The sequence below is a fragment of the Prionailurus viverrinus genome, chromosome B3 (assembly GCF_022837055.1).
Source record: "Prionailurus viverrinus isolate Anna chromosome B3, UM_Priviv_1.0, whole genome shotgun sequence".
NCBI lineage: Eukaryota > Metazoa > Chordata > Mammalia > Carnivora > Felidae > Prionailurus > Prionailurus viverrinus.
Genome location: NC_062566.1, coordinates 130,443,803 through 130,468,870, shown reverse-complemented (window position 1 = coordinate 130,468,870; position 25,068 = coordinate 130,443,803). Strand labels below are relative to the sequence as shown.

Genomic DNA, 25,068 nt, shown 5'->3' with positions numbered 1-25,068 from the left:
TAATTTCACTTAACATAATACCCTCCAGTTCCATCCACGTGGTTGCAAATGGCTAGCTGTGCACTGATTTAAGCCTGTAGATGAATCTGAATTTACATTGTACCAGAGTAATTGCTTATGGTTGTATTAAATCTGTCTTATTACTAATGTGATCATTGGTTTTAGGTTTGTTCCAGTAGGTGTTATATTATCAGCAATTTTCATAACAGTATGTATTCTACCTATTTTAAAGATGAAGCAGACTCTAGGAGGTTTCCCAACTGACTAATTTCTGGTGTGTTGATCTTACAATGTTTATAAATTATTTTGAGTTTGAACTGCTACTCAGTCACTGTGGAACAGATGCGTGCCTGGTATCTATGATCTCTAGAAGTTCTTGAGGACAGTAAAAAGGAGTCTTTGAGCTGTTTTTTAAAATTTTGAATAAAAATTGTGGATTTATTCTATTAGTAATATTGCACAGCCTATTCAGATGATCATTTATTTACTTCTGGTTGGCATCACTGTAGTTCAGCGAGAGACTACTGGTCCTCATGATGGACGGTTACATAATTGACTGAAAGGAATTAATATGCTGGTTAGGAGACAAATTTTTAATCAGGGGATCCATCTGTGTACAATAAGGGGTATCTTTGATAGGGAAAAGTATTAGAAGCTTCCTCCATGTAGACATACCTTTTAAGTTACCTTAAAGATGGACTAGCCATGTTTCCTTCTTAATACAGGAACCTTTTATCATTCTGGTAGATGCTCACCTAGCCTTTGCTTGGCTCCTTGCAGTTATTTCTTAGATTGAATTATGTTTTCTTTATGTTGTACTCACATCCTCCTAATTCTGACTTCTCCTAATTCTTTTCTTTGGACCAGCCTGAAAAAAAATGCTATATGGTAGCTGTTCCATTAGGCTTCTTTTTGAATGTAATTCTCCTTGGTACCATTCAAAATTTCATATATGGGTCACAAAACGCTCTCAGTTGGAGGGCTTATTTTTGAAATAGTTGATGACTCCAGAACAGTCTATATGCTTATTACTGTCAGTAAGTTTGAAAAGATATCTTAGACCCTGTAAATATTTTTACTATTCATTAAACTTATTACCATTAAATAAAAGCCTGTCCAAGTAGGAGCAAAGGAGTTGTGGGTGGTAGGAGCATCTTGCTTTTTGAACTACAGCACTTCGGCGAAGGTTAAAAAACTTTCTGCCCAGATAAGTGCTCACATATTACAGATTTAGCCAGTAATTTCATGGGCTTCAGGTGCCCCAGGTAAAGAACATCCAATGTTGACAATAGAGAGATGAGAGAAGGAATTTTGTTTATTAATTCCATCCTCCTAACGTGCCCTAATTAATGAATGCTCAGGCTTCCTTTCTGGGCATTGTGACTAGAGCATAAAATGTAACTAGTGTGCAGGCAAAGGATTGATACAGTGTTTAGGTATGTATCTTTTAGTACATTTAGATTGGTCGCTTTGTAGTACTTTTTATTTATTTGTTAACTTCTCCTTAAGGAAAACATTGTTTTCATTTTATAGCCAGGTATACAGAGGCTTGGCAATTACCAGTATGGATGTTGCTGAGTACTGTTCACACGCAATTCCTTGTTGCTTTGTTTATTTAAGCCTTATACTTTAAAGTAGTTTGTGATAATTGATACTAATCAGACTTTTTTTTTTCTCTCAAGGATACTTTGATTGTGTGGTCTGAAGCAGAAAATTATGACTTGGCCCTTAGCTTTCAAGAAAAAGCTGGATGTGATGAGATTTGGGAGAAAATATGTCAGGTAATTTTAGGAAACTAGAAAGTTAACATGCTCTCTGAGTATATTGTTTTTTGCTGCGCTTTTAGCTAATGCCCAAGATTTTAAATAGCATTTCATATTTCTTAAATTCACTGTTTTCTGTGAAAAGCTTGATTTATAGGCAAGTGCAATTTATCTACCTCAATCTGTGCTGAACTCCACACTTTCATATCCAGCTGTCTTTGAGAGCTCCTCCATGAGTGTTCACTAGTGTCTCATTTAATAGTTCAGAACCGAACATAATCTCCTCTGAATCTGTTCATTCTCCCATCTCCCTCATCTCAGTAAATGCCATCCAGTTGCTGAAACCAGAAACTTGTGGGTCATATTTATCCTTCCTTCATCACTTAACATCCATTCAGTCCTTCATTTACAAATTTTAAATTCGTTCACTTCTCTTTATTTTCACTGCTATGACAATTTACTAAGCCACTGTCATTTCTCGCCTTGTTTCTTGCTTTCACCCTGACTGGTCTTCGCAAATCCATACCACAGCTAGAAGGATCTTTTTAAAAATGCCAATCTGATCTCACTTTGTTCAGTAACTTCTAGTAGTTCTTGACTATCTGTTCCACCTCATCTTGCGTGTTCTCAGTTGATTCTGGAATTTCCTAGTGACTCTAGTACCTCTAGTCACATGATCTCCACCGTCTTGTCGGGTATGCATTTGTCATGCACTCTGTTTTGCATTTATTATATGCTAAAGCCACTGGCTCTTGTTATAGACTCATTTAAACGATTGCATCCTAAGGACAGTTTCTCAGTCTCCACACTTATTTTAATTGGAGAATACTCTTTAGCAGGTTCTTTAATTTATTGGTTCTCAAAGCGTGGTCGTCAGACCAGCAGCGTGACCTGAGAACTGATAGAAATGCAAATTCTGAGACCCCCACCCTGAGACCTACTGAATCGGAAGTTCTGTGAGTAGGTCCTAGTAATTGTATTTGAATTACATTTGAACAAGCCTTCCAGGTCACATTTTCTCTGTAAAGGGCGGGATAGTAAATATTTCAGGCCTTGTTGGCCATGCAGTTTAACAGCCATTCAACTCTCCTGTTGTAAAATGAAAGTAGCCACACGGGATGCATACCTAAAGAGCGTGGTTCTCTGGTAATAAGATTTATTTACAAAAATTGGTGGTGGGCCATGTTTGGCTATCATTTGTCAGTTCCTGTTTTAGGTGATTCTCAATGCCCCCTGAAGTTTGAGAGCCATCGCTTTAATAAAACTGCAGTGTCCTTGAGGCACATTGTTTCCTTATTTGCAGAATTTATTTCTGCTTGATCGCCTATTCAGCTGTGTTCTTCACATATTAACGTGACCAACAAACTGTCCCTTTTTGCTAATGTGTGAAAGACTGACATTTATATCTGAATTCCTTTTTCTTCATTCTTGTTCTTTGCTTTCTTTCCCATATGTTTGTTTTCATAGCACTTGCCTCCAGATTTTGTCCTGTGTGTAGTAGTTCTCCCATAGAGAGAGGAGATTGAAGAGTTCGGTATACTTAGGGCACCCATTGCTCAGACAGACCTTGTTCTCCTTCACTTTTCTGAGTTGAACAAGCTCACCCTGGACACAGTCTATTAGGGCCAATACTCACACCTGGGACTCCATGTGTTGCTGTCATGACAGGCTTTAATAAATTTAATAAATTGCCTTTAATAAATTGTCACATCCTCACTATACGTATCCTTAGGCTGTAATTCTTCATTTACACTTGGGCCATAGGTAGTAGTATTTGTATACTTTGTCTCTAGTAACTTTCCTAGGACTCACTGGCTATTTTATGATTTTCTGATCTTCCCCTTCAACTTGTGCATACTTTAGATTCAAATTGTTGTTTCTCAGTCACAGTCTTTCATGATCCTGTCTGTACTTCTTAATTTCTAGATCCTAGCTCTAAGGAATGCATTACCTTTTGCTCCTTTGAGATCTTAACATGTTTTTCTTACTCTTGAACTCTGCTCGTTTCTTGATCTAGAAACAGCAAAAAGTCTCGACCCCCATTTTCTAGTATCCTCCTTGATAGTAGATACTAGGTTTGTATATATCTCTTCTTCCTTACACTTTTCATGGCCTCCACATTCTCATTTTCATTTCATTTCATTTCTAAGACTTATCCTTTCTCTTAAGGAAGACTTGTAGCTAATTCTCCCTTTCTTCTGTTTTCATTCTTCATTTCTTCTCCGAAAGTAAGACTGAAACGTATTTGTCAAATCATTACAATTCCACCTTGATTCCCTGAGTAGATCAGATTCCAAGAATATCCTAACCACAGGCCTTTTTGATTCCCTTCATATTTGCAGATAAACTCAAGATAGCATTGTCATTACAGTAAGGGTTTTTGTCCCTTTACATTTGGTTTTTTAATCAAATGCTACTGTATTTCTATAGGTAAAGACATAGCCTGAGTATCAGGAATCTAAAGCTGTATTGAGAGTTTATGTAGTTAACAATCCAAAGCCAACTTGAGACTATGGCTGGTACAATCCGTGAATGTGCCTAGTTGCCTTTCAGTGGTTGTTGCCCAGTGGGTTAAGGTCAAGATGATATCAACTTGGAGCATAATTTCAAAACCTACTCCAGGCCTTCTCCCCTTCCAATATCCATTAACAGTCTCTTAACCATGCTAAGCAATTTCAGTTTCTTGGCCGTTTCATATAAGGTCTAAGTTTTCCATGCCTTTATCATTCAACTTGGCCTGTTGGGCTGCTAAATTTAGTGACAGTGTCTCAAATTATAGGGCTAAGATAGCAAAACTTATTTTATTTCAAAATAAGTCTATGCCCCTTGGTAAAAATATCCTTTTACCTTAAAATGTATTTAATTGTGAACCCTGAGAGCCCATATATTGACATTAAGTTGGGGCTTACAACACTTTTCGGGCTTCTTGGAAGGGATCATGAAACCTATAGATTTGGGTGAATAGAAAGGAAAACTTCCATGGTTTGGTTACTTTTAGTAGATCATCTTGGGGACTCTTCTCTACTGTGCTCTATTACGTGTATGTTACAGTTGCTTTTTATAAATAGTTTCACTTTTGTGTAAATATGCTTGTTTCCCATAGTTTTTCTTAACTGATATTTTGGGGCCACCAACCAGCACTCATAGCATATCACTGACCCACTTTGGTCCAAAGCCAGTTTGCACATGTCATTGGCCCTTGTTTTCAGGAATTGATATTAAAATTTTCCTTGTAGCTTATAATTAATTACATGTTTTCTGTAATCACAACATTATGATGTTTGATATTTATTTGAATTTTACTTAAACTTTGGTGGCTCTCCTGGCATACAGTGCTAGGATTCTTAAAACATCTCTTGTATTCATCTAAGAATATCATTTAGATTTGCTTGATTATATTCTATGACAGCCATCGTAAATCTTATTTAATAGGTTCAAGGAAAGGACCCTTCAGTGGATATCACTCAGGATCTCGTAGATGAATCTGAAGAGGAGCGTTTTGATGATATGTCATCACCGGGTTTAGAATTGCCATCTTGTGAATTAAGTCGCCTTGAGGAAATTGCAGAACTTGTGGCATCATCTTTACCTTCCCCCCTGCGTCGTGAAAAACTTGCACTAGCACTGGAAAATGAGGGTTATATTAAAAAGCTCTTAGAGCTTTTTCATGTGTGTGAGGATTTGGAAAATATTGAAGGACTGCACCACTTGTATGAAATTATCAAAGGCATCTTCCTCTTGAATCGAACTGCTCTTTTCGAAGTTATGTTTTCTGAGGAATGTATAATGGACGTCATTGGATGCTTAGAATATGATCCTGCTTTATCACAACCACGAAAACACAGGGAATTTCTGACAAAAACAGCCAAGTTTAAGGAAGTGATTCCCATATCTGATCCTGAGCTGAAACAAAAAATTCATCAGACATACAGAGTTCAGTACATCCAAGATATGGTTCTACCTACCCCTTCAGTCTTTGAAGAAAATATGTTATCAACACTTCACTCCTTTATCTTTTTCAATAAGGTAGAAATTGTTGGTATGTTACAGGTGAGTTAGATCATTTTATTTTCCTACTTACAGAGATACTTCTTGATTGATACCGTTTAAACGGTTAATTGATTTAGCAGAAGTAATTTATTGTTCCTTGTAAATACCTAAATTGAGTTTTGATTTTTGTCTGAAGGTATGTATGTTGGTGTTATTAGAAGAGACTATAATATTTAATACTGTGGGACCAGAGGGGTGTTATGTTTACGTCAGGGAAGGTAAATGTGATAAAGAAGTCTAGCTTGAAGTAGTTAAGGGAATGGTCTTAATGAAATGGTTGAATGTAGAATTAACTGAAGAATATAAGTTCTGTAGAATTGGTAACGCTGCCAGGTAATTATATATAAAGGGACCCAGTTTTTAGGGTCAAGGGAATACAGATGTTGGCAAATTATAGTTGCTTGTCTCCTTAGCAAAGGGCATGCATGCTTCTTTATTAGACGAGTAGGGGGAAGTTGGATGTGGATATGAGTTACAGCTCCACCTGTCACTTAATAGCTATGTGACTTGGGCAACTTTCTTAACCTCCTGAAGCTTCGGTTTCCTGATCGGAAGGATGGTGATACTAGTATCTACCCTGTAAAGTCATGTGACGATAAAAGATCATGCATGAACGTGATGTAAGCCTTTTGAGCATTATTTTAAAGTATCTATTAATATTTGCCTTATTAAACCCCAAATTTTCTTTTTACAGTATCCCTAGTCTCTCAGGTCTGGTGTTTTAGGGGTGCTTGTATCAGAATTGCCTAGGGTGTAATGTTTCCTGGATTCTGCACAAAGCACAGAAATCAAAATCTATGAGAGCTAGCCAGCAATCCACATTTGTAACACCTTCAAGGTCCAAAAACTTCTCAGGATATTATCCTATAGTGTAGGAATTAGTCTAGTCTAACCGAGATAAATCTTTGCGCTATGCGCAAAGTTCTATGATTTTGTGCACCTGCCATGTTTTTTGTTTCTTTGATGCCCGTGATATTGTAAGAATAACAGACAGATGATATGACTTGAAAGATATAAGACTTTACCTCAGATCTACAAATAATTGAAACCTGGTTTTGTTAAAGGAGGCAAATAAATGTCAGTAAGAGCTGCTTGATAGGACATGTTATGAATAAAGTAGTAAGTTTAATTTTTATGGTTGTTCCTTTTTAGAATATTGATGTATTTTCAGGGTTCTTGCCTTTGTCACCTTAAAGAAACAAAACTATAAGTTCAAATAAAAAAGTCTTTTTTTTTTTTCATTTTTATTTATTTTTGAGAGACAGAGCACAAGTGGGGAGGGGCAGAGAGAGAAGGAGACAGAATCCAAAGCTTAGGCTCTAGGCTCTGAGCTGTCAGCACAGAATCCGATGTGGGGCTCGAACTCACAAACTGTGAGATCGTGACCTGAGCCAAAGTTGGACGCTTAACCAACTGAGCCACCCAGGCGCCCCAAATAGAAAAGTCATTTTACCAACACTGCTGTCCTGGAGCTGGGAATAATTCCAGTTCATGTTGACTGATTTGACATGTTCTCCATTCTTTTTAAAAGAGACATTTAAACAAATAATACAGTCAATACAGTAAAGGACAATAGTAATCTCTGTACAATATATTGTGATTGATATAGAACAGAGAGAAGGTTCCAGTACCAATTTCTATTTGTTCTTTGATAAGCATCTAGTTTTTACTGGAGCCTCTTTCTGGTTTCCTTGATAGTCCTGAGTGCTTCTGGTCTTTTCCTTTAGCTCCACGTGATTCTCATTTTGTTATGCAGGGATTTGTCACTTCTGTGTTTTCTTGGTCTTCATACCTGTGAGATGCCAGTTTTACTCATGAAGTATGAGTAATTTGAAGTTATTGAGTCTGTTTCCCTACAGTATGCTTTGCAAAATCTTGGCTGCCAGTGCTGTAGTTTTGTTTCTCATGATGCGGGGCCACTTAGATCCAAAGTGCTGGTACGAAGGAAAGAATTTTATAAATTTTGGAAAGGGATGATTGAGATATAATTTAAACCAGGTTCTACCCACCTTATGTACACAATCATACTCTCCCCTTACTCTTAACTGCTCTGTGTAACATTATTAAATATTAAAAAAAAAATTTTTTTTTAACATTTATTCATTTTTGAGAGAGCGTGAGCGGGGAAGGGACAGAGAGAGGGAGACACAGAATCCGAAACGGGCTCCAGGCTCTGAGCTGTCAGCACGGAGCCCGGACGCAGGGCTCGAACTCACAAACTGCGAGATCCTGACCTGAGCCGAAGTCGGACGCTCTACCAACTGAGCCACCCAGGCACCCCATATTAAACTTTTTTTTTTTTTTAAACATTCTTATTCTCTGAACTTCTGTATCCCCAAATAGAGCAATTCAGAGAATCTGTTTCAATCATTTGATTTCCACTTGGTGGGATATGTTATATCTGGGATGTGTCTTGAATTTGGGTGCCACTTGAGGTATGATCTGTTTGTATATTTTGGAAAAAGTAAAGGTAGGATTAACCAATTTAATATCACAGAAGATGTTTCCTGAGCACGTACAACAGAGACTATGGAGTTTATGATCTAGTGGGAGATTACATACACACATATGCATATATCTATACATACGTACTAAGTATATATTTTTAACTTAGGCATGTCTGTAGGGCTGAAGTAGTGGTTGAATCTAACACTAGCTGAGGTAGTATGGAATTAAAGTATAACAAAGTTTTTTATATCGATATAGATATTTTAAGTTTATTTTGAGGGAGACAGAGACAGCATGAGGGGTAGAGATAAAGAGAGAATCCCAAGCAGGCTCTGTGCTGCTAGCTATGGAGCCCAATGTGGGGCTCAAACCCACAAACCATGAGATCATGACCTGAGGTGAAACCAAGAATCGGACGCTTAACTGAGCCACCCCAGTGCCCCAAAGTATAATAAAATCTTAGTGAAAAATAGTGATGGAGGGGCGCCTGGATGGCTCAGTCGGTTAAGCATCCAGCTTCGGCTCAGGTCATGATCTCGTTGTTTGTGGGTTCGAGCCCTGCATCAGGCTCTGTGCTGCCAGCTCAGAGCCTGGAGCCTGCTTCGGATATTGTGTCTCCCTCTCTCTCACCGTTTTTCCCCTGCTCACAACACTGTCTCTCTCACAAAAATAAATAAAGCTTTAAAAAAAATTTGTTTTTAAAATACATTTTTAAAATGTTTTATTTTTGAGAGAGAGCGAGCATGGGAGTGTGAGCAGGGGAGGGGCAAAGAGGGAGGGATAGGATCTGAAGTGGTCTCTGTGCTGACACCAGAGAGCCGACATGGGCTTGAACCCACAGACCATAGGATCATGAGCTGAATGAAGATGGAATGCTCAACCACATGAACCACCCAGGCACCCCAAAGGAAGCTTTTCTTAATTTTTACCTTCATTTGAGAGGTTGTAGAACCTTACCCTCTAAAGGTAAGGTTTTAAAATCCTATGTAAATGAGGGGGTTGCGAACTATAGCCCATATCCTTTTTTATAAGTCAAGTTTTATTTGAACACAGCCACGCTCATTTACATACTGTTTACGGCTGTTTCTTACTGTAACCACAGAGTTAAATGATTGTGGCAGGGACCATATGGTCCACAAAGCCTAAAAATATGCACATGGTGGCCCTTAAATAGGCTTAGGAAATTAAAGCCTTGCCCAAATATAAAGAAGAGTTTTCCTTGATAAATCCCCAGTTTCTCCTTTAATAGTTTGGTTTTTCCTTCTCTCTTTTTAAAGAGTACCATTACCAATACCATCTTTCCTTTTTCCACTTATTCGGTTTGTACCTTCTATAGTATCTGAAAATTATGTTTTAATATACTCTTACCATTAGCATAAATTTGTCCTTTGATTTAACAGGAAGATGAAAAATTTCTGACAGATTTGTTTGCACAACTAACAGATGAAGCAACAGATGAGGAAAAGAGACAGGAATTGGTAAGAAATTTGATACTTATGAAAGGCACAAAACTAAAACAACAGATCTTTTATATTCACTTGTCCTTTTCCTTCTTTTAGGTTAACTTTTTAAAAGAATTTTGTGCATTTTCCCAAACGCTTCAACCTCAAAACAGAGATGCTTTTTTCAAGACTTTGTCAAACATGGGCATATTACCAGCTTTAGAAGTCATCCTTGTAAGTTTGTTTCTGTTTATATTTAATTTTCATTATATTTTTAATCCACAAAGATAATATATTTTTATGTTACATGCAATTATTTGTGGTTATAGCCAAGATTTAATATTAGCTGTGTATTATTACATACAGTAAAAACTATGAAATTCTAGTGTTAGAGAAGAGTCCTTAAACCTTATTGAAAGAATACTCGGGAATTTTCCGTATTTTTAATAATAAATTGTTAAATTTGCAGCCCGTTGAAATGTGACAGAAGAAAAGTAAACAGGAATAAAAGAAAGTATAACTTTATCCACAGAACAGGTTTTACGTGCCAAATTACCTTGACCTCTTTCTTACTGCATTGTTTTCTTATGATTTGTTAGGTTTTGGGTTTACGTAGCTGTAAGTTCCATATCTTTATAATTCTAGGAGAAGTAAGTGCTTTTTATCTGCAGGGCATGGATGATACACAGGTGCGAAGTGCTGCTACTGATATATTCTCATACTTGGTTGAATATAATCCATCCATGGTACGAGAGTTTGTCATGCAGGAGGCACAACAGAATGATGATGTAAGTAAGAAGTTAACAGAGCAAAAAATAACCAACAAGGTAAATATTATTTGCGCTAACAGTAAGTATTTGTACATGGGGAGCTGTAACTGTATTTATTATTCATTTTTAAAGATTCAAATAGCTAATATTTGGGAAAAGTGTAGCCATAATACACATGGCTTTTTCTTCCCCTAAATTGGCTCCTTAGTTTAGAAATTGTGTTTTACGACAATTATTTGTTAATGCTCACCTTAAGTTTCTTTTTAAATTTTTGAGATCACATTTCTTAATTCTGTCATTAACTTGATATGCTATCTTATTTGAATCATTAATCAATAAATTGTTCTTCTGTATGTGGAATTCTAAGTAACTTCCCTAGGAAAACATTGGCTTTGCTAGGGATAGATTCTCAAAAACACCAGGAGTGAAGAAAGGAAGCACAGTCCCTTGGAAAAGTATTTAGGGTACTTTCTTTACTGCCTGACCATTAGGGAACGAGCTGTGGCCTTGTTTACTCGCTCTCTCGCTCTCTCTCTCTCTCTCTCTCACACACACACACACACACACGTCAATTTTAAAGTGAGAGAATCCGTAGTGTGAAGCATGCTCCTGGAGTGTGCTATATGGCAGCCCCAAATGTGTGTGCTCTTCTGTTTTATTCTTAGATATTTGATCCAATGATTCTGAATTTTTTTCTTCCTGCTCCCATAAAATTTTAGAAGTGACTTCTAAAAATAAACTAATATGTTTTGCCCTCAACTGCATCTTGAAAGGGGAGGGAGGCATTTAGGAAAAAAAAAATCTATGCAGAATTCTTGCATTTTTTACAAATTGAGAAAATAGATTTTACTTTTTTAAAAAGTCTTAAATAAAATGTCAAAATGAAGTGGAATGCCTAGTAATTTTCTGTATTTAAGGGTTGGTCTTTTTGTTTGTTTGTTTTTTAATCATAGTACCAGGGTAAGTGTAGAAAAGTACCAGTTTGGACTGTTAAATGTTGTCACATTTTTCTTTTATAAGTAGTCCTATCCAGAAAACCAAAATACCTGTATTATTAAAAATAAAGGCTATTCTTGTTGGCCCTGAAACTCACTAGTTGCACATACATTAATTTAGTATGTCACTTTCATGCAGTAGGCCTCTTAATTCCCAATTTCGATCTTTATGTCCATCCTACTGCTGAACATACAGGCAAGAGGAGAGATTTCCTCACTGAATCCCTCTCTGTTTTTATTTTACTCCTTGGGCTAGGAACTGAAGTCATAGAGCTTCAGGAAAATTAGCAATCAGTTTTCATTGACATTGGGAATCATTATAATACATTTGTTCTCTATGCTATCTAAATACCATAATCTTATTTCTTCTAACTTCACACATTTAGGTACCAACTGAATTTATTTTTAATGGAAATTTTGTATCGTTTCCATAAGTGGAGAACACATACAGATATCATTTGCCATAAGTAGAAAGAATCTATAGAAATGCAGTGAAAATAGAACAATGCTGTAAATTCTAGCTAAATATTCTTACTATGAAACTGAAAGCCCATTAGCTTTCTTCAGAAGGGAAATTTTGTTATCAAGAAGTACAAAGCTCTACTGGCACCAAATGAACTTTGTGTTTGCCATAATCAAAGGGATTTAAAGATCAGAGAGAAAGAAAGAGACTTTCTTTTCTGTACTACTTAGTGTAAATGTGCCTGTAGCGTGCTTGAGGGAAACACTGCCATATATCCTGTTAAAGAAGTTAGTCATTTCTTTTGTTTGCAGTTAACAAGGCAGCTAGTATAATGCTGTAACGTGTCATAGTGTGTGCTTTTACATTCTCACTCATAGTAAGTGATCCTTATTGTATGTACTTTTCTCACCAGGATATTTTGCTCATCAACCTCATTATAGAACATATGATTTGTGATACAGACCCTGAACTTGGAGGAGCAGTCCAACTTATGGGCCTGCTTCGAACTTTAGTTGACCCAGAGAACATGCTAGCTACTGCCAATGTAAGCCACAGGCATTTTTCTCGTTTTCATACTAGTATATTGTTTATTGCTGGTAGGAACCAATGCCGTTAAAGTTCATGGAAGTGTTTTTGATTCCTTAGAAAACAGAGAAGACTGAGTTTCTGGGTTTCTTTTATAAGCACTGTATGCATGTCCTCACTGCTCCTTTACTGGCAAATACAACAGAAGACAAACCCAGCAAAGGTAAGATAATGCAGGTTGGTAGTGAAGTTCTTTGTTCTTGAATTCTGAAATTCAGAGTTGATGTAGAGTAATAGTCGTTAAAAGTTCAAGCCATTTGGATACATTTTCAAAAACGGTGCTCAAGGTAAAATTTCTTTAAAAATGCTATAATTGAAGACAATAAAGCGTAATAGGAGATAATTGTTGCTTTCAGAATTTTAAAAGTTAAGGCAATATTCATATTTTTTTATTTTTATTTACATAGGTTAAAAAAATAGAAGGAAGTAATTATGAACAAAGTAATTTTGTTATTTGCACTCCAGATGTGCAGAGCAAGGCTGTGCTCACTCTTAAACTCTTTCTTTCCATTGGGGATTATTCATATACTGATGACTCATTATTTCTGCATTTCATTCCTTTAGCTTGCGTGTGTGTATTTCAGAGAGTAGGTTTTTTTTAATTTTTTTTTTTTTAATGTTTGTTTATTTTTGAGAGAGAGAGAGACAGAGCATTGAGCAGGGGAGGGGCAGAGAGACAGACACAGAATTGGAAGCAGGCTCCAGGCTCTGAGCTGTCAGCACAGAGCCCGACGCGGGGCTCGAACTCACGAACTGTGAGATCATGACCTGAGCCAAAGTCGGACACTCAACTGACTGAGCCACCCAGGTGCCCCCAGAGAGTAGTTTTAGGATGTTCGAGGGAAATCCTTTATTGATGTTTCGAGAAGATGATTTTGTTCTCGATGAATTATCAGTACAATATAACTTACATACCACTTAGAAAATAAATATTAAATTTAGTTTTTTGTGGCTCTAGGATTAAGTCTGGGAACCATGATAATTCATTTTTCTGTCTACTTTATTTGTACTAGGTAAAGCTTAAGGCTTTTTTCCAAACACATTTATTTAGTTCTTTAAACATTTATTAAAAACCTGTTGTGTGGAAGGCACTGTGCTATATACAATCTTTAGGGACTAAATGGGGGAAATGAAAAAAGTAAGTAAAATACTTCCAGAAGCTTTCTGCCTGGTGAGGAAGAAAGATAAGCCAGTGATTATAACTCAGTGTGGATTCATCCTGTGTAATAAAGGAACCACAAAACATAGTGGAATCATAGGAGCAGAGAGAATAATTCCACCAAAGACCAGATGGTATCTTTCAAGCCCTCCTGTGCCATGTGTACTGTCCATCTTATGAGGGATGTGTTAAGACATGGTAGAGCATTCTTGCACCGTGGAATAAAGCAGATCTAATAGATTCATGTCTCATCTCTGCCTTGCTGTTCATACTTGGGTTTTGTGAAACAAATTCCTCTTAGAGTTGCTGAAGAAAATGTAAAGCACAGTTCTTGGCACATGGTAGGATAGGAATCCATTGTTTGTTCCCTTTTCCTTAACTTGAAATTTGGGGGTGGGGCACCTGGGTGGCTCTGTTGGTTAAGCATCTGAGTTGATTTCAGCTCAGATCACAATCTCAACGGTTTGTGAGGTCAAGCCCCGTGTTGAGCTCTGCGCTGACAGCTGGAAGCCTGCTTGGGATTCTCTCTCTATCCACCCCCCCCCCCCCCCCAAGTAAATAAACATATAAAAAATAAAATTTTGGATTGATAGGATTTTACTTGATTGGAATTTAGATACTTACATTTGGAAAGGAAAAGAATATTAGTCATTAAATATAATCGTGTTTTGTTTTTAGATGATTTTCAGACTGCCCAGTTGTTGGCACTTGTACTGGAGTTGTTAACATTTTGTGTGGAGCACCATACCTACCACATAAAGAACTACATAATTAATAAGGACATCCTCCGGAGAGTGCTAGTTCTTATGGCCTCGAAGCATGCTTTCTTGGCATTATGTAAGTGTTACTTCTGGTAGAATTATTTATTATTGATATATTATCATGTTGTTGGTACCTTTGGGTCTTAACTGCCTAAGAAAAGATCATGGATTTCAGGTCAAGAGACCTACATTCTAATAGGAAACTACACTGATTATATAATTTCACCACATTTTGAGATGATTTTCCTCATTTGCATATTTCTCAGTTATATAAGCGAAGGGGTTGGTGTGCATCTACAAAATTAATATTAAAGTATTCCATTATTAAAATGGCACCTTAGATCATTTGATCTCCGTAACTTTTTTAGGACTGCATTACTAATTATAAATTAGGCGTTCCTGGGTCTCACACTAAATCATGAAGAATATTTTTGTAATTTGGAAAATTTATAGCTAACAGCACTGACTTCCTAAAACACATTCCGAGTTACAAAATGCCCAGCACAAATACTTTTTTCTCATGTTTATTTCTATTTGACAATATAACATTTTTTTGAACATATAATTTATTGTCAGATTAGCTAACATACAGTGTATATACCGTGATTCATCACTTCACATACAACAACCAGTGCCGGACAGTATAACATTTTATTACCTCTGACAATTCAGAGCGAGAGGGGCAGACTTCAGAGGTGACCAGATCCAGGCTGTGGTCTATTTTTGCACAACTTACAAGCTGAAAAGTGGTTTTCATGTTTTTTAAAGGGTTGTTAAAAAAAAAAAAAAAAACGCTACAGATGCCATACATATGTGGCTTAATAAAGCCTAAAATGTGGACTTGTAAACCTTTATGGGAAAAGTTTGTCAGCTCTCTTAGAGCAACACATGGATTGTTCTTAGTTGTACACGTTTTTCAAAACTTAACTGTGTTAAGGCCCTATTTGTTGAAATAAAACATGTTTCAGAATTGCAAATAGGTTATCTGAGAATGTACTTGATCATGTAGCAGCCAGGCTTTGGTAAGTTGACAGACCAATGTGGGGGTACCTTAGAGGCTCCATAAAATGTCTGCTGGTAATTTGTCTTTTGGTTTTTATGGGTAAGTTTGGTTGTTTTGTCATTGTTTAAAGGCATCACAGTCATTCACTAATTGAAGGCCTGAATATATGTATATACATGTATATCCATTTTTTGCTATTTTTTTAACTTCTTTTACAATTTTTTTACTTAATGGATTTTTAAAATATCCTTAACATTAAAAGAACATTATTTTTATAAGGATGTGTCTGATGTTGATTTGCTCTACAATATTTTATCTTTAAAGTAGTAAGTAGAAATAGATTTCCTTCTAAAAACATTAAACATTTTTATCAGGGTAACCGCTAGTTGACTTAGTTTTTTGGGCCAATGTACACACAGCAGTATGGACTGAGACTACACGTAGTCATAGTATATTTTCATTTTTCAACTTTCAGATATTTAGTAAAATTAGTTTCTGTTGATTGTCCTGAAACTTTGATGCTACCCTTGGTAAACTTTTTCAGCCAAAAGTAACTCGGAGCATGTGTGGCATTAATCTAGACTGCTAAGAACAACAAAAAAATAAATGGGACAACAAAAAAAAAAATGCATTATTTCAGTCCTGCCTTACTAATGTACTATCAATGAGCTCAGCATTTGCAAAAGAAGGGCTTTTTAAACTCACTCATTTTCCTTCTATACCAACCACAGCAAAAGTGAGAGCCCCCTGACTAAATTGAGAGTGAATTCATAATGAACACTTCTTTCGTGTTAAAATAGAAGGTTTTGTTCAAGTGCGGGGAAAGGCAGTTTAGGACAGAATGGAAAAACTAAATAAATGAGTATGTTGATCATTTATTTCAATAAATGTATCAAGTACCTACTATCCTATTTTGTCAGAACTAAGCTCTGCATTTTAGACATTTGTCATCTGTGAGATCAAGGTGAGTCTTAAAATTAATGGCATGTTGTTGTGAATGATAGTTTGGTTGGTTTGGTTTTCTTAGAGTAGAAAAAGTTTCTTGTAATCAGTGGCATCTTAGACTTGATGAAGTATGCTAAATACCTGGTACAAAGAAAATGAAGATGATTAAGACCTGGACTCAGCTGTCAAAGGGATCAGAGTTCATTAGGAGATAGTCCTATAAAAATCAAAATACAATGCCCTAAGTACTATATTGAGGTGTGTTTGGAAGCATAGTGGAAAGAATTTATTCTCCACGAATGAGTCAGATCAGGAAAATTTTGCAAAAGAGGTAAACTGGGTTGTATTGGTCATGGGAGAACGTGGCATGCTTAGTTGAACACACAGCTAATGTGCAGATGTGGGGAAAGTGTGACATGTTAATGGTTTGGTGTAGGTAGAACACACGAGTCCAGTGGGAGAGTGGCAGGAGAGGGATAAAAAGGGCTTTTGGTTCGCAGTTCTTGATCTCATTATTTTGCTTGCAGTATCATCAAGAAAAGGTCTCAAAATTTAATGAGAACGATGAAGAGATTTCATTTCAGGGAAGCTTTATATTGTAGGAAAACCTTAGTTATGCTTTATTCTTCGCATTTTCCGAACGGAGTTAGCATTAAACCTAACTCACTCTCAAATTATTCTCCGTGTGGCTGTCTTCCCAGATTGAGAACATGAGTAGTTTCTGGAAGAGGATGCCAGTCATAAGGAATAAGCACTCTAGGACTGGCTGTAGAGTATAGAGTAGGAGTTTTGGATCGAGGATTTCTTAAAGAACGAAGTATAAATTTGAGGAGATGTAGAACATTTTCAGTCTGCTAACATCACATTGAAAGAAAACGTTAGGTACAGTGTTCATTATAAGTGAATTTAGACGCCAGATTATAAGGACAGCAGGTAACGAATGAGTGGTTAAATGTAAACAAGTTGGGAACTTCACCGAACTTGCCTTTTTTTTTTTTTTTTTTTTTTAACATCCGCTGCTTATTAGAAGGCTTTTATCCTAAAGCCAACAAATCGGTTCTGTAGGGGAGACCAGCAGTCCTTTCACAATGTAGGCCTTTATAGGTTAGATATATACATAGAGCAGTTTTATCCGTCTTATTTCCTTGGTTTTTCAGGGTTCATGTCTAGTTTTTTTGTTAAAGATGTGGACACCTATAAAAGGAATGAAATAAAAATGTTACTGTAGATGCTTTATTTGGCCACATTAGTTACATATGAGGCAAAAAGTCTCAACTTGTGACACGAAATCTCCCGTTGTGTGAGGTAAAGAGGAATGACTTTAGAGATGATTGAAACGAAGCACCAGAGATTCCTGGAATGTTGATAAAGTTTAGAGGGAAGCATGGAAGCAGAGTGCACTTTACATCGAAAGTCCTCCAGTTATGCCACTGTGGCCTCTCCCAGAAGCTTTCTCTAATTTACTCTGAGCAACTTGACTTGATAGAACTCACTGGTAAATTTTTGAAAGCAACCTTTATTCAACAGCAAGTAGTGGTTGGATACTCTTGATGCAGGTTTGCTTTTGGGGAAGACTTTGAGTGGACGTGACCCACTTCTGGATATAAATAAATGAGGGCAAATGGAAAGGAGGAACAAAACAAAGACCAGTAGAACCGTCTTCCATCTACACCAGCAGTTTCTGGACAGAACTGCTCTTGAGGAAATAGTGGTCCCACTGCACACCTCGGTCTTAGTGAATTCTAGGAAGAGAGTTTCTTACCAATTAGGAACCGCACGCAGACCACAGGGTGCAGCTAGCGTGTGTTATGGTAGGACACAAGTCTCCACAAAGCCTGCAGAGTTCAGAGTACTGATTCTTGAAACAATAGCTCGTGCCTTAATTACTAAAAACTGAACATCTGGCCTGAGCTCCAATGGATTGTTTTTTATTCTGACAAATGGAACTGCCTCACTAAGTTCCTTTGTCAAGTGACATCACAAAAAAACCAAACTCTAAAATCACTGTTTTGGGAAAATAAACCCTTGTTAGGCTTGACTTAACACACAGGTGCCTCTTACTGTTTAAAATGTCTTAATTTCACCATGCTTTTGTATTTGAAAATAATTCAGTAGTTGAAAAAAAAATGCAATTCCTCTTCTATACATTATTTTGAAATTCCCTGCCCAGAGTGTCACTTTAGAAAGAGACACTCTTCAATAAGTTGCATTGTTAAGGCAGTTTATAACCAGCTTGTACCTAAATGGGCATTCACTTGTGGACCTCTTTTCTGCCAACTAAAGAAAAATTGAGCTGCTTTACTCCTCTGCCTTCCCACCCAGAAACCGTGTCAGCATGGTTGCCTGGCTACCTGCTCATGAAGGACTTGATTAATAACAAATTGGCAATTTAACGAGCCACTTCTATGATCTCCAAAGAAACCAAAATACAAACACAATAATTAATCTTGCCAACCGAAGACGATGTGACTGCATGAAGTGAGTATGCTTTTTTGAACTGTTTACAATAACTGGGGCATTAACTTACTGATAAACTCCATTTAGGTAAAGAGGGTTTGTCTAGCTGTCTGAGTATATTTGGATCTTGACGAATGGTGACTTAAGTAACTCCCCATACCTCAAGATGTAAATATACCTTTTAATCTGTAAGTTAAAGCCTAATTAATTGTAAAAAGGAAAATTAGGAAAAAAAGTTAAAAAGCATACTCGCTGCAATAAGCCTAGAGGACCACGTTTTAAAAGCAACATTCTCTAAATTTATTTCAAAATTATGGGAAGGCAAGTTATGGGTCATGCAGAGTTTTGTGGGTTTGTAGTAGTGCTCCTGACACATTGACAGATCAGCCATCATAAACCCAGAACTCTGATGCAGAATAGTAAGAGTGTCCAAAAATAATGAATATCAAATTATACGTGGATTGCCCTAATAAAACAATGGTTTTTCTGTTGTTTTCAAGGTGACTGTAGAAGGACATATTTAGAATTTTCTCATCTTTAGTATAAAGCTTAATTCATTTGTCAGCCCCGTTTTAGCTCTTATTTTAGATGTGAAGTACGTTTTGGTCATTAGTAGGTTCCAGAATTTTTCCACTCTCTGAGACTTGTGTTCTATCATGACATACACTATTTCCAGAATACATTTTTCTGGTAACCCTTTTGTGATCCCTGTTCCTTAGGTACATACTTCTGGAAGCGGTAACCTAACACTGCACGAAGAATTATTTATTACACAGGTTTTTTTGTTTTGTTTTGTTTTAATCTAAAATATGGAAGTGGGGTATATAATTTGAACAACGATGCCTCTGTGTTTCAGGTGCTCTTCGTTTTAAGAGAAAGATTATTGGATTAAAAGATGAGTTTTACAACCGCTACATAATGAAAAGTTTTTTGTTCGAGCCAGTTGTCAAAGCGTTTCTCAACAACGGATCCCGCTACAATCTGATGAACTCTGCCATTATAGAGATGTTTGAATTTATTAGAGTGGTAGGTTCTGTATTTTCCAGTTAGAATTTTGGTTTTAATTGAGAATACTGAATATGCATTATTGATATTGTGGCTTGAGATTATACTTGGAGAAAATTTTAAAAAGAAAACCCATTGTAACCAGAAGCTTGTAAGGGATTCAGTTCAAAGTAATACAGTCTCTCAGCAGCTGTGAATCCTTTACAGGATAGTTTGACGACTGATTTAACACCATCATGGTAATCATTTTAAGAAAGTAGAATTAACAAAAACCACATCAAAACTTTGAGGGCTTCTGGAATTGTGACTTTTCCCTATATACTTTCAAAGAACAATTTCAGGGGTGCCTGGGTGGCTCAGTTGGTTAAGTGCCGACGTCAGCTCAGGTCATGATCTCACAGTTTGTGGGTTTGAGCCCTACGTCGGACTCTGTGCTGACAGCTCAGAGCCTGGGAGCCTGCTTCGGATTCTGTGTCTCCCTCCCTCTCTGCCCCTCATCCACTCGTGCTCTGTTTGTTTCTCAAACGTTAAAAAAAATTTAAAGAATAATTTCATTACAGACTTCTGAATCTTTAGTAATAGAGTAGGCTAGTGGTTCTCAAACAGTGTGTTAGAATTTTCTGTGACATGCTTTAAAATTATGGTGAAACATACATAATGTGAATTTGCCTTTTTAAAAAAAAATATTTGAGCATGTGTGCAGCTCATGACCTGAGTTGAAACCGAGTCAGGTGCTTCACCAACTGAGCCCCTCAGAAACCCCCAAAATTTGCCTTTTTAAAAAGCGTACAATTCATCGGCATTAAGTGCGCTCACACTGTTGTGCAACCATCACCACCATCTGTCTCTAGCACTTTTCTGTGATGTGCTGATCCCACCCCACACTTACTTAAATTTAAGAATCATCTGGGGTAGGACCTGGGCATTTACTTTGGGAAGACCCGTTAATTCTGAGATACACCAAAAATCAGAGACACTTTGGTACGTAGCATAGCCAATTATGCCCATTTTCAGCATTTGATTAAGACTGGCTTATAATTTTATGAAGTTCATCTGTTTGGAGCAGGTTATTGAATTCTCTACAATTAAGCCTCCTCTCAGCAAAAGTAACATTTTCCTATTGTATGTTTTCATTATAATTCTTTTCTGTAGGAAGATATAAAATCATTAACTGCTCATGTAATTGAAAATTACTGGAAAGCGCTGGAAGACGTAGATTATGTACAGACATTTAAAGGATTAAAACTGAGATTTGAACAACAAAGAGAAAGGCAAGATAATCCCAAACTTGACAGGTAAATTACTACATTTTTTAATCTATTCATTCAAGTTCGACGGTGGTGCCTCTTTCTGGCCTGGCTGGGGGAGGAAGGGATGGGATAAGCGGGCGTTGTAGTTTCCTGCAATGGCCAACGTGAATGTTGTCCTGAAGGTGTAGGTGGATATTGGCTTGGTCTTGGACTCTTCTTTAGGCATTTATCAGACTAGATAGTAAAAAAGAAAACCCAACACTTATGTGGCAATGGGGCTTCATTGATTTGCTTTGAATTACTTTGTTACCAGTTACTTAAGAAATCTCGTATATTTTTCTAAATGCCTGAATTCACATACTTACGGTAGACTTAAAAATCCATGAATTAGGATTAATTCCTGATGTTAACAAGTTTAATAACTGATCCATAATACTAGAGATGGTGGACTTTTTCAATCATATATGAAAAATCTGGTTGGGTAGAGTCTGGTTCGTCATTAGCCTGTGTATAAATCTGTTCTCTCCTTGCTCTGTTAAGACGGTCTAATTCGGAGCACCACTTTGAAGACTGTCTAAAGGAGTCTGTGGAGGAGTCGGTTTACTTTCTTCTCTTTACTCCTAGCATGCGGTCCATTTTGAGGAATCACAGGTATCGAAGAGACGCCAGAACACTAGAAGACGAAGAGGAGATGTGGTTTAACACTGATGAGGATGACATGGAAGATGGTGAAGCTGTCGTGTCTCCATCTGACAAAACTAAAAACGATGATGATATTATGGATCCAATAAGTAAATTCATGGAAAGGAAGAAATGTATGTTGAAAAGCTGGGCAAAAATGACAGCTTTCCCACCCTGGTTTCTTTCTCTCTTTCTTGAGAAAACGAGTATCTACTTTGTGTCGTGACCTAGATTTCAAAGACTTAGTTGCTTTTACAGAATGTGACTTAATGGCTGGGGGTGAAAGCATGGACTAAATTTTCTTAATTTGACTTAGGAGAACTAGATTATTTCGGGAAGGGTGGAAACACTGGATACAGAAGGAAGGTTTCATCCCTTCTCAGTAGCGTGTTGAACATGTGTTTTCCCCCAGCAAAGGAGTAAGCTAGGAAATTGTGTTTAGTGCCACCTCATTTGGGGGGATTAAAAAAAGACAAGTATGGGTGACAACTATTGACAATATTCTTATTTTTAGTAAAAGAAAGTGAGGAAAAAGAGGTGCTTCTGAAAACGAATCTTTCTGGTCGGCAGAGCCCAAGTTTCAAGCTTTCCCTCTCTAGTGGAACAAAAACTAATCTCACCAGCCAGTCACCTGCAGCAAATCTGCCTGGTTCGCCGGGATCCCCGGGATCCCCAGGATCTCCAGGCTCTCCTGGATCTGTCCCTAAAAGTACATCTCAGACGGCAGCTATTACTACCAAGGTACATTTTGACTTCCAGGCCTTTCTCATTTAATCTGGTTCAACAGTAACTGTGACTGAGATTTCCTTTGGGTACTGTCTTTTGGAACTGATCAAACCCTTCTGAACTAGAGGGAATGAATAATCCTCCCACTACTACCTGAATGTATGCAGAACTTGAGCAATTTCTGAAAGTTTTTTATGACCAATACCAAAGTCTGAATAAATTATTTTGGTGGTTTGTGTTTTAGAACTCCGGTTCAGATTTGTTTCAAAACATACACAAAATTTTAAAGTTATTCTTTATCAACTTTCCCAATTAACACCCAGATAAAGACTTGTGTGGAAGAAAAATAAATACCTGGACATTCCCAACACTATTTTTCCAAGCAAGGTTTATAAAAAAGAATTAACCATCATCTCTTTTCCTATAAGAAAGGATCAAAATTTTAACACCAAAAATGTGGACAAGACATAATCTTAGGATAAAAACCCATTCCCTGGGTCACCTTATGCTGCCCAGGACTAGCAGACTGGGCATTTGGAATTCGTTGATCTAAATCGGGAATACAGTGCCCCACCCACAGTTGTTTTTTCTTTGACAATTGCACGAGACCCCTAAGGGCTAAGAAGTGAATCTGAGAGATGCTGAAGTGAAGGGACCACAGAGCGGTGGGACTTCTTCCACAGCCTCCTAAATAGAGCTGCAGTGGTTTCTGGCGAAGGCACGGGTCTAAAAGGAAGCTGGAAGGAAAGGCAGACTCCCTTTCCTAACTTCTAATGGTCTGCCCTCCTGGTCTGTTGATCTTCTGTAGTTTGTTAATGCACTATTAAATTTTAAAACATTTTTTCAATTCAGTAATTACTGATTCCATCTCCTGGGTGATTTGTTAGGATTACAGACTAAAAATTTTATTACGGAAAACTTAGGGAAAATACAGTGAATTTCAGTTGCATCTAATCTCACGTAACCACACAGTATATTGGGAGGGGGGAATCTGTATCCTTTATCTAGACTTAAAATATGTGCTGGAAATGTAGTTTAAAAAAAAAAAAATAAACCTTATTTCTGAACAGGGAGGCCTCGTGGGTCTGGTAGATTATCCTGATGATGATGAAGACGATGATGAGGATGAAGACAAGGAAGACACGCTACCGTTGTCAAAGAAAGCAAAGTTTGAGTCCTAATAATGGCAACTGCCTCTGATCAGTACCTGTTGAGAAAACTGGTTCTCTACCCCTCCCCCCTACAAAATCCACAACAAAGCAGTGGTCTCTTGTGAATGACTGATCCAGATCAGCCTCCCACACTTGACTTCTGCTCATCAAGTGCCAATTCAATGGAGCAGGAGGAGGGGATATTATACATTTAGGGGAAAGACTTAAGCCTTTGAGCTCTCCAGCTTGGACCACACATTGCCCTTTTCTCAGGGAAGGAAATGGAAACAAAAAGCCAACAGGGCAGGGGTTTTGTAAGTGGAACTCTGGATTGACTGGTCAGTTGCTACAATCAGAATATGCTTTCTCGGACCACGTTTGAGACTCAGAAGAATAGGCTCTTGTGCCCTGATTCTTCACTAGTTAAGAATGCCAGCAGTTTCTTTGTATAAAGAGACCTGCCTTTAAAATCATACATTCTGAGCATTTTAGTCAAGCTACAACAGGTTTGGAAAACCTCTTTGGGGGAGGGGCGAATATAAAGTTTCCTCTTTTTTATCTGTTCCCTTTGCCCTTCAAACTGCAGATTTTTTTTTAAAGTGGGGATTTGTCCCTACTTGATTAAAGATTGAGTGGAATTCTAGATGTGGTCATTTGTGTCATAATTTTTTGGTTTCATTTTGGTTTTGATTTTTTTCTCCCCTGAGTGTATGCTTAGCTGTTGAGTATATATATTTGGGACCATTAAAACCTTTTTGGATGTAATATAACCTAACGTTGTGCTGGTACCTGTTTTACCATGTGTAATTTTGGTTCTACATCACAGTTCTTAATTTGTTTAGAGTTTTATGAAAGATGGTATAGTTTTTATTGACAAAAACAAAGTAATCTTACAACTATGTGCATACAAAAGCAATACTATTTTGTGACTAAATATTTTATATTAAAATTTACATCAGCAACTGTCTTGAGAATTCAGGGAAATAGAGTGGAATTTAAAATTTCAACCATTTTGTTAAACCTAGAAACGTGAAATTAGTATTCCAAAGAGATTCTGAAATTTCATATCTTGGGAAAATGACGGTACATTAAATCTAAATTGAGGCTGGATGATTTAAAAATAACATATTTGACTTTTGAATAATAAAAAGAAAAGTGAAGAGTAAGAGAAATTGTATTAGTTGTATGTTTCTTTTCTTTTCTTTTCTTTTTTAACTACTCCCTTTGGAATACCAGCTGGAGTTGTAAGTGGTGGTCCCTAAATAAATACGTGGCCAAAGGACCATCAGCTATCACCTTAGTGCAACAGTATTTTTAAATAGGTTCCTTTTATTGTCGTAGGTGTTAAAATTCTTTTAAGGAAGTGAAAACATACCTTGACATCACATACCCTCACTTTTTTTTTTTTAAATAA

General features: G+C 37.1%; 1 protein-coding gene and 1 long non-coding RNA gene across 3 annotated transcripts in view; one reads left to right on the top strand and one right to left on the bottom strand.

The window, feature by feature from the left end:
• The window catches only part of PPP4R3A (protein phosphatase 4 regulatory subunit 3A), a 38,359-nt gene extending 13,935 nt beyond the window's left edge, over nucleotides 1-24,424 (top strand). Inside the window, exons 3-15 of one of the 2 annotated variants that reach the window (XM_047862161.1) lie at nucleotides 1,683-1,781; nucleotides 5,196-5,813; nucleotides 9,662-9,739; nucleotides 9,821-9,937; nucleotides 10,375-10,491; nucleotides 12,344-12,475; nucleotides 12,577-12,679; nucleotides 14,354-14,512; nucleotides 19,698-19,867; nucleotides 20,999-21,141; nucleotides 21,721-21,911; nucleotides 22,292-22,518; nucleotides 23,574-24,424. In XM_047862161.1, coding sequence (XP_047718117.1) covers nucleotides 1,683-1,781; nucleotides 5,196-5,813; nucleotides 9,662-9,739; nucleotides 9,821-9,937; nucleotides 10,375-10,491; nucleotides 12,344-12,475; nucleotides 12,577-12,679; nucleotides 14,354-14,512; nucleotides 19,698-19,867; nucleotides 20,999-21,141; nucleotides 21,721-21,911; nucleotides 22,292-22,518; nucleotides 23,574-23,684 — 2,265 coding nt within the window. In that variant the 3' untranslated portion in view covers nucleotides 23,685-24,424. Of the gene's footprint in view, nucleotides 1-1,682; nucleotides 1,782-5,195; nucleotides 5,814-9,661; nucleotides 9,740-9,820; nucleotides 9,938-10,374; nucleotides 10,531-12,343; nucleotides 12,476-12,576; nucleotides 12,680-14,353; nucleotides 14,513-19,697; nucleotides 19,868-20,998; nucleotides 21,142-21,720; nucleotides 21,912-22,291; nucleotides 22,519-23,573 lie in introns of both variants that reach the window. The other variant, XM_047862160.1, reaches the window with a different exon arrangement.
• On the bottom strand, nucleotides 15,202-21,758 carry LOC125167688 (uncharacterized). The gene is made up of 2 exons (XR_007152889.1): nucleotides 21,462-21,758; nucleotides 15,202-17,578 (listed from the first exon to the last, which is right to left on the bottom strand). It is a non-coding gene; the product is annotated as an uncharacterized LOC125167688 (long non-coding RNA).
• Nucleotides 24,425-25,068: the final 644 nt, after the last annotated feature.